The following is a 13,311-nucleotide window of genomic DNA, read 5'->3' on the forward strand; positions in this document are numbered from 1 at the left end:
TGTTCTCCGGTTGACATGATGCAAGGTTTTTAGGACTAGTACTACTAAGCATCTTTGAAATACAATATGATTGAAACTTTCAATAAGAATTTTCGAATTTCGGGTTGAATTCAGATTGAAAGTAAGGAAGATGGTAACTGGGTTCACCATGCTTATGGGTATTAAAGAAAAAGCAAAGACAGTAGAAATGATTGCAGTGCCTAAATGATTTTATATTTGTTTTAGGTTCTTTAGCTGTACTTATATATGAATACATATGAGTGATCTTTAAATTTACTAATTAAAACAGTGAATAAAATGTTAAAACTTTTCAAACCAGAGTTAAATAATCTTTCCTTCTAACTGTTCCTAATCGATGCAAAATTGTATTACCTTTTGCACCACAGAATCAAGTTGCATTTAAAACATTCCTAAAATATTTTCAAAAACCGGTAATAATATTTTTTTAGGATAATCAACATTTAGTATTACATTCAAACAAACAATTGGTTCGAACTTTTCCATTAGACATGTATGATAGATAAACTGAGTTTTTTATTGTGTTGGATATGATAGATATATTTACAAACAGCAAAAAGTTCTTAAATCATTTATAATTGATTTTATTATCAAGTTGTATGATACCGGTATTGGGATTTATTTAAAAAGTTTAGGAACTTTAAAATGGAAAAGCTTTTTTTTTAAACTTGTTTGCATTAGCGGTGAAATGTCAAATGAATTTTTTTTTTTTTGTTTTATAAAAAATGGAAAGAATCAATAATCTGGAATCTGGAAAAAATTATATGACGGATATTAGTACAATGGCATCGTTTTCGTTCATTACATGTTTTGGCTAATTATTCTCTTTCATAGGAACTTGTTGATAAAATTTTAGAAGATGAAGAAAACTACAATAATTAAGTTAAATTCAATGGTGGTTACCTTCGCTTCCATTCTAGCGACATTTGTGAGTTATTTTGTCCTGTCAAACTTCTCTTTTAAGTGGTGTCGCCCTGCGGCCCATCTTTTAGACTCGGCAATACAAAAACATCGGGCATGCGAATCATTGACATTAGAGAAGTATCTCCGTTGTTCCTTAATAAAATATTCATAGACAAAATTGCAATTTGCGTACTTCATAGTGTCTACACTACTACGAAATTTTCCATGAACATAAACATTAAGGAACAGGGGATACTTCTCTCATATCAATGAGTGCAGAGGCCTCCTTTGTTATGCCGAATTTATTATGGAATAATAAATTTGGCGTCAGCATTATTAAGGGGATAACCAGCGCCAATCGGGTCTTATATAGTATACAATTCACCTTGGAACACATTAGTGAAGTTTCTGAACGATTTTTGCAAAGACAAGTCTCAAGAAGTCAAAACGGAATACTGGGTTATATTAACTTTAGGCTGTAGACCGATTTACACCATAAATGGCATGTATATTGAAAATCCTTTTAGTGGTGAAAATGCAAATTTTGCCCATGAATATTCCACTAAGGAACAAGAGCGAACTTCTCACATATCAATGAGTGTAGTCCGATTCAAGTTTATGTTCAAATATAAGTGGCCTTCTTTTTATAGCCGAGTCCGATCGGCGTGACGCAGTCCGACACCTCTTCGGAGAGAAGTTTTACATGGCATAGTGGCCCACAAATGTTGCTAGCATTAGGAAAACCACCGCTGAAAATGATCTCACCATGTTAAATCGCACAACAATTACGATCTCTAGGGGAAGAGCGGCTAATAGCGTGTGCAGACAGAAAGAGAAAGGGATGCTCGTACAGGCCGAGATCGACATAATGTGCATGAAGAAAAATTCCAAGTTTAAGTAGCAGAGACACAGAGAGCTTTGTTAACGAGAGAGAGAGAGAGAGAGAGTAACAGAAGTATTACCAGAGTTCCACTGAGGGGTTAGCAGAGCTCTGTTAATACTAAACAGCAGTGAGCACACAACAGGCTGGAACTTTGAGATACGATCTGTTTGTTGTTCATTGCTGTCACTATTGACTTGTTGAGCACTTCGAAGCCTCAATTTTCAACCGATTTGGCCAAAATTTGAAACAAAGACTTGAGTTCATAAACAGATATAGCCCCCATATAAACCGATCCCCGGATTTGACTTCATCAGCCCTTAGAAGCATAAGTTTTCACCTGATTCGGCTGAAATTTGTCCCAAAAACCTATCTAATGGCTTAAAACATCAGCGCAAAGTTTTATCGGCCTCGGTCAATATGGTGATATTAGCCCCCTTAATTACATATATCGCGGTATTACTTCTTGATACCAAAATAATTCAAATACAAACTCAAATATTAAGGGTAAATTTTTAGCTGAATCAATGTTGGTTTCGGCCCGCACGTTTTTATAATATAAGACCCCATAATGTATATATATATTCTTGATCGTCTCGAATTCTGAGTTGAACTAATCATGTCCGTCCGTCTGTCGAATTCACGATAGCGATCGAACGCGTAAAGCTAGCCGCTTGAAATTTTGCCCAAATACTTAACATTGATGTAGGCCATTAGGGAATGCAAATGGGCCATATTGCTTCAGATTTGGATATAGCTCTCATATAAACCGATCACATAAAGTACATGCACATAAAGTTCTGTTATGACTTTCAACAACTGTGCCAAGTGAGGTCCGAATGGGTCTATTAACTTGATATGGATCCCATATAAACCGATCTCTCGATTTGACTTCTTTAGCCCCTGTAAGCCACAATTTTTGTCCGATTTGGCTGAAATTTTGTACATAGTGTTCTGTTATGACCTCTAACAACTGCGTCAAGTACCTTCCGAATCGGTTTATAAGCTGCTGTAGCTCCCATATAAACCGATCTACCATTTTGACTTCTTGAGCCCCTACAAGCCGCAATTTTTGGCCGATTTGTCCTCCGTCCTCCAAAAACTAGGCATAATACGTTCCAAACCTGATGTAACTCCCATGTAAACCGGTCTTTGGTTATCCTTGTTCGGTTCCTAAAAGCTTTAATTTTTGTGATTTGACAGACGTTTGGTATGCAGAATAAAAATATGCCCTTCAACTAAATTTATTTTGTATAAATTTTTAGCTGATACCACGGTGGTGGGTTCCCAAGATTCGGCCCGGTCGAACTTAGTACGCGTTTACTTGTTAAACCTCAAATAACTAAAGATATGTAAAACTTTTTATTTAAAACAAGTAAAAAGGCGTTAAGTTCGTCTGGTCCGAACTTTAGATGCCCAGCACCCCGGGTATAAATGTAAATCGGCGAAATTGAACAAAAAATGCGCCTTAAATGGGCTCAAACCACTAATTCGAGAGATCGGCTCATATGGCAGCTATATTCAAATCTGGATCGATCTGGGCTAAATTGAAGAAGTATGTCGAAGGGTCTATGACAACTCACTGTCCCAAATTTCGGCGACATCGGACAATAAATGCGCCTTTTATGGGCCCAAAACCTTAAATCGAGAGATCGGTCTATATGGCAGCTATAGTCAAAACTGGGCCGATATGTGCCATATTGAAAAAGTATGTCGAAGGGTCTATGACAACACACTGTCCCAAATTTCGGCGACATCGGGCAATAAATGCGCCTTTAATGGGCACAAAACCTTAAATCGAGAGATCGGTCTATATGGCAGCTATATCCAAATCTAGACCGAAATAGTCCAAATTGCAGAAAGATATCAAGAGGCCAAACGCAACTCACTGTCCCAAATTTTGGCAAAATCTGACAATAAATGCGCCTTTTATGGGTGCAAGACCTTAAATCGAGAGATCGGTTAATATGGCAGCTATTTCCTAAGCTGGACCGATCTGACCCAAATCGAAGAAAGACGTCGAAGGACCTAACACAACTCACTGTCCCAAATTTCAACAAAATCGTATAATAAATGTGGCTTTTATGGGACTAAGACCCTAAATCGGCGGATCGGTCTATATGGCAGCTATATCCAAATCTGGACCAAGCCAAATTGAAAAGGATGTCAAAGGGCCTAACACAACTCACTGTCTCAAATTTCAGTAAAATAGGATAACAAATGTGGCTTTTTTGGGCCTAAGACCTTAAATCAGCGGATCGGTCTATATGGGGGCTATATCAAAATATAGTCCGCTATAGCCCATCTTCGAACTTAAGCAGTTTATGGACAAAAAAAAGAATCTGTGCAAAGTTTTAGCTCAATATCTCTATTTTTTAAGACTGTAGCGTGATTTCAACAGACAGATGGACAGACGGATGGACATGGCTAGATCGTCTTAGATTTTAACGCTGATCGAGATTTCCTATACTTTATAGGGTCGGAAATGGATATTTCGATGTGTTGCAAACGGAATGTCAAAATGAATATAACCCCATCCTTCGGTGGTGGTTATAAAAATTAGTGAAAGTATCGACTTCATAGGTTAAGATAGGAAAGTGTGGACAAATTTAATATTTTTAAAAGCAAACAATTTTTGATGGTAAAGAACAATCAAACAAACATTTTAGTCATAAAAATTATATAACAAAATATTTTTTTGTATTTTTTAGTACGATGTCACGTTTAGGGATCATAAAAAATTGGATTTTCCAGTGGTCGACTTTGAGTACCGATTTTAAAATGGTTATTCTGCGGCCATCAGAAATCGAAATGGCAGATCGGTTTATGAGGAAGATACATGAATATATTGTCCGATATAGTCTATCTTCGAAATTACCCTGCCCGTAGTAGAAATAGTAATATGTACTACGTGGGAGTCCTCCGTAGCACAGAAGTTATTTGTCCGCCTATGAATTTTAAACTCCGGGCTCGAATCCTGTAGAAAAAATACGAAAATATATCCCTTTTTACTCAGTGTGAAGTTCAGTTCGGTTATATAGGCCTATTTTTGAACTAAATCTTCATACAACCCCTTTATAATCGATCACCCTGTTTATCGTCTACAGCTCAGAAAAGGAATATTTTTTACACAATTTGTTCGAAATTTCCAAAAATGTGTTAAATAAGATTTCCCTCTATTCGAAAAAGATCTATGTCATATCACATCTTAAAAAAAGCTGCCACATAGATCGTTCTCGCAATTTAAAGTTTCTGATTCTTTAAAGTTTTTAATAAATGCGTTGTAAAGAGGGAGAGAGAGAGAGAAGTGTGAACCCCCTTATGTGCTCGTCGAATGTCATCAATATCGGACCATATTTGGATGTACCTTCTATATAGATCTACTTCTCGATTGAACTACAATATTTGGCTTCAAAAATGGTTTATTTTTTAACCCATTTACCTGTAATTTGTATAAATGGGTATATTGACCTTTCTATGTCATTTCCCAAAACGGTCCACAAGAACAAAACAAAATTTCGAATTTTAAAAACCAAGTCTCAATTGAATTTTTGCACCCGGAAGGAGGATGGATTGAGAAAGGCAAAATTCTTAAACTACCTGACTTCTGGTACATTTACCCTATATACCAAATTCGAATAGTGAGTGTTTTAAAAACATGCATTATAATGCTTCAATTACCCTGTAGAACACAACTTATAGAACAAAGAATTACTTGAAATCCATATCAAAAGCTAAAGGAAATCAATTATTTTATAACAAACAAAAAGGTCACTTACAAATACGCCATAAATTTCAAGCCGTAAACAAGAAGACATTGAACACCAATCTGGCATCCCTAAATTCAAATGACAACAAATCAAAGCATTCGTTGTTCTAGTTAGAACGAAAACCCAATTCGGCGAATATCCCAAAAGAGAAAGATAGATAATCGAAACAAAGATACCAAATAACCAACCAACCAAAAAAAAAAACAAGAATATGAAATTCAGAAAGGCAGATCGCTAACAAAGAGGAAAAAAATATACTGCTGTCTGCTTTTGAAAGAGTGTGGCACTAACAAAAAACACACACAAAGAATAAAGAAAAGAATATTCGCTCACTCGACGTTCGTATCAGAACATAACACATGGGGAAAGGGGAGGGAGGGAGGGAACGACGACGACGACAAAATCCTGTGAATCAGAATATGGTGGGCAGTGGACGACTAAGAACAACAGCAAAAAGTTTTGGAATTTACATGAGTATATGCAAAACAGCAACATTTTTAATTGACTCTGAGGCCAGTGGGTTATAGCTGAAGGTACGAATAATTTTCTTTTAATTAAAAATGCGAATGTCTTTACTTGCCACCAACATATCAACTAGGTATGTGAAAATAATGTTAGGTATAGAGGTATAGGTACTTACTGCTGCGATTGCCTTCCTTGACACGATAAGTCAAATTGTGAAAAGCCAAATCCACGGCCGGGCGTTTGGGCAGATGTTGTAGGGTTTTGGTCTGGACGGGCACAATTTGGGCTTTGACATTGCCCTGGCGGCTATCACTTAAAAGATTTTTATTTAATAAATCGCTTTCCACCATTTTGGTATCTTTTTTTTTTCGTTTAGTATATGGATAAAATGAGTTGCATGCGGAACCAAATCACAGTGGCTTTAAAAACAAAATTATCACAATTCTTTTTCTGTTAAAAAAATTATTTTTGGATTTCTTTTCGTTGCTTGTTTGGAATTAATTTAAACGTTGCTTATTTTATTTAAATATCAATTTTCTTTCAATAATATAGTTTTTGTTTACTACGCGTTTTCTTTGTCTTCCTTTCGCCAGCGAGAGAAAATGGACAAATCACGACGTAAAAAGGGTTTTTGTTATTTTCTATTTCTCTGCAGCGCTTATTTGTATCTGAGTTTAGTTTTTAATTCGGAAAAATCATCGCCGTCGGTTCAACCCTTCTCATCGCACACACAACAATATACCGAGCAAAGAAAGAAAACTCAACCGTTCACACAAACCGTGCGATCACAACTAATTTCTATTGAACGTAGTCGCACTCGGTACTCTTGGTTGGGTACTTTGGCGATTTTCTTCTTCGTTTGCGTTGTGCCGCAGCTTGCTCAGCTGTTTGTGGTGTGTTGTTGCCGACTTGCTGATAGCAAAGGCTGCAAGCGAAGGGTGTTTTGTGCGGGGGAAGGTGCGAACGGTTCTGCTTACTGTGTCGATAAATGACAGCTGAGAAGAGAGTGTTGCTAGAACAAGGCATTAAACAATATGCTCTATAACAAAAACAACAACAACCGCAACGGCCTATGACGGTGGTGGTGGTGGAAGAAAACGTTATCAGTTAATTTCCACCACTTATTATTTCTGATGAGAATAACATCCATTTTCTCTATAAAACACAATTCCAATTGAGTTTTAGGCGGACATATGACTATATCGTATTAATAAAAGATTAATTTCTTTGTTTATGTTCTTATAGGAATTAACTACTTGAATATACCTCTCTCTCTCTCGCACACTCTCACTTTAGCCAATTTCTCTCATTTATTTGTTTTTGTTCGGAATGTGTTGTCTATGTAGCGTTTTTTTTTTGGTCAGTTTGAGGGAAGGGAAAGAAAGTAAAAATAAAAATTTGCATTCAGTAAAGTTGTAAATGGCATTAATGCAACTCACTGTATTAGAAATTTCATAGTCAATTATAAAACGGGAATCAAGCATCACTCAATGATATGAAAGAAGTGCCCCCTGTACCTCAAGATAATGAATGTGGGCAAATGAATCTAGGTGTTTTATAACAGTCAAAGCGTGTTTGCTCGTTTGGTTGTTTGTTTACTCCCTATAGACTTGGAAACGGCTGAAATGATTTTCTTTAAATCGTCACAAATAGTGTAGAATATTGCAAGGGAGCGGGCCCTCTCCATATCATAAAAATACCAACTCAAACCAGAGCTGCGGAGTCGACCAATTTTTAATCAACTCCGGGAAGATTCTTTCACTCCGACTCCGGGCCGAATCTTGGAAACCCACCACCATGGACTCTGCTAAAAATTGATACAAAATAAATTTAGTTGAAGGGCATATTTTATTCTGTATACCAAATTTCTGTCAAACCAGAAAAATTAAAACTTCTAGGAACCGAACAAGGATGATCGAGACATCGGTTTACATGGGAGCAATATCAGGTTATTGACTGACTTTGACCGTACTTGGCACAATTGTTGGAAGCCATAACAAAAGGCTACATGCAAAATTTCAGCTAAATCGGACAAAAACTGCTGCTTGTAAAGGCTCAAGAAGTCATATCGGGAGATCGGCTTATATGGGAGCTATATCAGGTTATGGACCGATTTGAATCGTACTAAACACTGTTGTTGGAAGTCATAACAAAATACTACATGCAAAGTTTCAGCGAAATCGGACAAAAATTGCGGCTTGTAAAGGGTCGGGACATCAAATCGGGCGATCGGTTTATATGGGAGCTATACCAGGTTATGGACCGATTTGAACCGTACTTGACACTGTTGTTCGAAGTTATAAGGGAAGACTACATGCTAAGTTTCAGCCAAATTGCGGCATTCAGGGGCTCAAGAAGTCAAATCGGGAGATCGGTTTATATGGGAGCTATAACAGGTTATAGACCGATTTGGACCGTACTTGGTACAGTTGTTGAGAATCACAACAGAATAATAATATGTGCAAAATTTAACCCATATCGGACGAAAATTGCGCTCAAGAAGTGAAATTGTGTGATCAGTTTTGTATGAGAGTTATATCCAAATCTGAAACGATATGGCCCATTTGTAATTCCCAACGACCTACATCAATATTAGGTATCTGTGCAAAATTTCAAGTTTTATGCGTTCGACCGCTATGGTGATTTCGACAGATGGACGGACGGATGGACATGACTAGATCTACTCAGAATGTCGAGATGATCCAGAATATATAAGTCATTGTGTAATATGTCAGTCAAATCGGAGAAGAATTGCGCCTTGTAGGGGCTCAAGAAGCATAATCGGGAGATCGTTTTATATGGGAGCTGTATCAGGCCGTAGATCGATTTAGACCACATTAAACACGTATGTTGTAGGTAATGGGAAAACCCGCTGTACAAAATTTCAACCAAATCGGTTTAGAATTGCGTCCTCTAGTGGATCAAAAGTAAGGTTCCAAGATCGGTTTATACGGCAGCTATATCAGATTATGAACTGATTTGAACCATATTTAGCACAGTTGTTTCAAGTCTGTCAAACGACCTCATTCAAAATTTCAGCCAATTCGGATAAGAATTGCGCCCTCTAGAGGCCTAAGAAGTCAAGATTTCAGATCGGTTTATATGGAAGCTATATCTGATTATAGACCGATTTGAACCATAGTTAGAACAGTTGAGGCAAAACACCTCATACAAAATTTCAGTCAAATGGAATAAGAATTGCGTCCTCAAGAGGCCAAGAGGTCAAGATCCCAGATCGCTTTATATGACAGCTATATCAAAACATGGATCGATATGGCTCATTTACAGTCCAAAACGACCTACACTAGGAACTACTTTTGCAAAATTTCGAGCTGCTACCTTTACTCCTTCGAAAGTTGGCGTGCTTTTGACAGATGGATGGACGGACAGATAGATAGATCGACTTAAAATGTCATGACGATCAAGAATATATATACTTCTTAGACGAATATTTCGAGCAGTTACAAACAGAATGTCGAAATTAGTATGCCCCCATCCTATGGTAGACGGTATAAAAAGGCACTAAGTTCGCCCGGGCCGAACTATGGATACCCACTACCCCGAATATATATATATATATATATATATATATATATATATATATATATATATTAACCACCTTTCATCAAAGTACGGTGAAAAATTCTTCATTTTTGAATCCATAGCATCTATGTCTAAATATAGTCCGATCTCCACCATATTCAGGAAGACTATGTAAGGGTCTAACACAAATTATTTTATCAAATTAATCGGTTAAAAAATGCACCTTCAATGGGCCTAAGGACAGCTATATGGAAATATAGACCGATCCGAAACATATTGAACACGATCATCGAATAGCCTAACACATCCCACTGTGTAAAATTTCAGTAAAATCGAGTTTAGGCGTGCTTTTTTTGTCCCAAGAAATTAAATCGGGAGATCGGTATCTATGGCAGCTATATCCAAGTATAGCCCGATCTTGACCATACTCGGTACGGATGTCGAAGGGTCTAACGAAACTCAAATTTTAGCGAAATAGGACGAATAAGGACGGAGGAGGAGCTATGGGTTGCCCAAAAAGTAATTGCGGATTTTTCATATAGTCGGCGTTGACAAATTTTTTCACTGCTTGTGACTCTGTAATTGCATTCTTTCTTCTCTCAGTTATCAGCTGATACTTTTAGTTTGCTTTAGAAAAAAAGTTTAAAAAAAGTATATTTGATTAAAGTTCATTCTAAGTTTTATTAAAAATGCATTTACTTTTTTTTAAAACATCCGCAATTACTTTTTGGGCAACCCAATATATCATGTTATAGTCCGATTCGGGGCTCAAGAAGCAAAATCGGGAGATCGGTTTATATGGGAGCTGTATCAAGCTATAGATCAATTCTGACCATATTGCACACGTATGTTGAAGGCCATGGAAGGAGCCGTTTACAAAATTTGTGCCAAATCGGATGAGAATTGCGCTCTCTAGAGGCTCAAGAAGTCAAGACCTAAGATCGGTTATATGGCAGTTATATCAGGTTATGGACCGATTTGGACCATACTGTTTTTATACGCACCACCAAAGGATGGGGGTTTTTTATACCCTCCACCATAGGATGGGGGTATACTAATTTCGTCATGCTGTTTGTAACACCTCGAAATATTCGTCTAAGACCCCCTTGATCGTCGTGACATTTTAAGTCGAACTAGCCATGTTCGTCCGTCTGTCTGCCGAAAGCACGCAAACTTTTGAAGGAGTAGAGCTAGCCGCATGAAATTTTGCACAAATACTTCTTATTAGTGTAGGTCGGTTGGGTCGACCTTGGGTCTTGACTTCTTGAGCCTCTAGAGGGCGCAATTCTCGTTCGATTTGACCGAAATTTTGCGCGCAGTGTTTTGGTATCACTTTCAACAACTGCGCTAAGTATGGTTAAAATCGGTCCATGTTTTGATATTGCTGCCGATCTTGGGTCTTGACTTCTTGAGCCTCTATAGGGCGCAATTCTCTTCCGATTTGACTGAAATTTTACACGTGGTGTTTTGTATCACTTTCAACAACTGCACTAAGTGTGGTTCAAATCGGTCCGTGTTTTGATATAGCTGCCATATAAACCGATCTTGGGTCTTGAATTCTTGAGCCTCTATAGGGCGCAATTCTCTTCCCATTTGACTGAAATTTTGCACGTGGTGTTCTGGTATCACTTTCAACAACTGCACTATGTGTGGTTCAAATCGGTCGGTGTTTTGATATAGCTGCCATATAGACCGATCTTGGCTTCTTGAGCCAATAGAGCGCGCAATTCTCATCCGATTTGGCTTAAATTTTGCATGAGTCGTTTTGTTATGACTTCTAATAACTGTGCTAAGTATGGCGTAAATCGGTACATATCCTGATATAGCTGCCATATAAACCGATCTGGGTCTTGTCTCCTTCAGCCTCTAGAGGGCGCAATTCTCATCCGACTTGGCAGAAAGTTTGTACAACGGCTTCTCTCATGATCTTCAACATACGTGTTCAATATGGTCTGAATCGATCAATAGCTTGATACAGCTCCCATATAAACCGATCTCCCGGTTTTGCTTCTTGAGCCCCTATAAGGCGCAATTCTTATCCGAATGAACTGAAATATTGCACAATGACTTCTACAATGTTCAGCATTCATTTTTGGTCCGAACCGGAATATAACTTGATATAGCTCCAATAGCATAACAGTTCTTATTCAATATTCTTTGTTTGCCTAAAAAGAGATACCGCTCATAGAACTCGACAAATGCGATCCATGATGGAGGGTATATAAGATTCGGACAGGCCGAACTTAGCACGCTCTTACTTGTTAATTTAAATAACGCCATAGTATTTCCCTCCTAGTGCTACTAAGTGATGTCGCTTTGGGGCCAATAAAATGGAGGTCCCTTATCATTGAGCTTAACCTTGTAAAGGACACCACTCATGGGTATGAAATAATTTTGACCGCAGTTTTTTGATGACATTTTTATCAATACCAAGGTTATGATAATGATTTTTTCTATTATTACAAATAAGTGCTTATTCTTGAGCTTTATCGAATGTTGTATGTAATGGCATTTATAGAACTGGCAACACAGATGGTATTCCTGTTGATAACTCCTTATTTTTAAGCAGCTAGTAAATCTAAGGATAATGAGTTATCTATTATTTTACATGTCAAAAATAATGACATGTACTTACCAAGTTTTTGCTGGTTAGGAGCCCGTTTTCAGACTCCACTCTAACCTAGTATACCTATGCATCTGTGTTATTCTAGAATTTTGGATTTCTTTTGCAAGTGTCAGATTTCTTTTAGGTTAGGTTAGGTTGAAAAGGGGGTGCAGATATTAATCCGTCCCATGCCACTATGAACATACACCTAAGCCAGTAATGGGCTTTTAGCGCGATTACTGGATTTCTTTTAAGTTCTACTTGAGATCTCCAAGTCACTTTTCCTCCCTTTCCTTTCAGTGTTGCCAACACACATGTATTTCAATTTTCCTGCTTTGCGAAAAAATATTTTCGAAATTATTTTATGTCGTTTTAATGTGTTGAACATCTACTTTGCCATGAATATTTGCGTTATCAGCAAATAATAATTTCTGCTTTCCAAAAGTGTTGTTGCGGGCGCAATTAAATTTGCTTTAATAATTACTGCTTAGGGGCTGTTGTTGTTTTGCTTTGTGGAATTCTAAAATCAACTGAGCGCTTTGTATTAGTAATGGACGAATGAACTTTGAACCTCAGTCAGCAGCTTAATGTCCGATAATGAAATTGAGCGATCTTGAAGTGAATGTTGTTGGTATAAATCCACAGAACAATAATTATGACATACTATTTCATTGTTTTCAGTGAACTAGCACGGGAAGTCTAGGTAAATAAAGGTTTTTTTTTATTGTTATATCAAAAGGTGGCCGCTTTTAAGAAAATTACTATGAATCCCCCCACCATGCCTGATATAAGGCACATGTTCGGTGCGATAAGCAGAGGTAGTGTTTAACTTAGAAGGCGAAATTTGTTTTCTTAACTGGTGTGCAAAACAGAAGAAGAAAATATGAACGGAAATCTACTTCGTGATTGGACAAATATATATCCGTATTGATTTGTAGGTTATGCCTATTTATAGACCTGTTTGGACAGAGTTTGATGGGTGTGTTAGAGACCAAATTTTGTTTCTCAAGCACACGCAACTTCTACAAATATCAACCTAAAAAGTCGTTAAATGGATTTTACCTTCTGATAAATCAATCACCCGATTTTATCTCATTTACCCCTACCTCTTTCTTCTGCAAATTGTG

At 37.4% G+C, this 13,311-nt stretch overlaps 1 protein-coding gene across 1 annotated transcript in view; it reads right to left on the reverse strand.

Moving 5' to 3' along the window:
- LOC106087367 (ATP-binding cassette sub-family G member 4) overlaps positions 1 to 13,311 on the reverse strand; it is a 122,500-nt gene that overhangs the window by 55,918 nt on the left and 53,271 nt on the right. The window contains exon 2 of the mRNA XM_013252392.2: positions 6,212 to 6,348. Coding sequence (XP_013107846.1) covers positions 6,212 to 6,348 — 137 coding nt within the window. The remainder of the gene's footprint in view (positions 1 to 6,211; positions 6,349 to 13,311) is intronic.

The sequence above is a fragment of the Stomoxys calcitrans genome, chromosome 3, assembly GCF_963082655.1.
Source record: "Stomoxys calcitrans chromosome 3, idStoCalc2.1, whole genome shotgun sequence".
Classification (NCBI taxonomy): Eukaryota; Metazoa; Arthropoda; class Insecta; order Diptera; family Muscidae; genus Stomoxys; species Stomoxys calcitrans.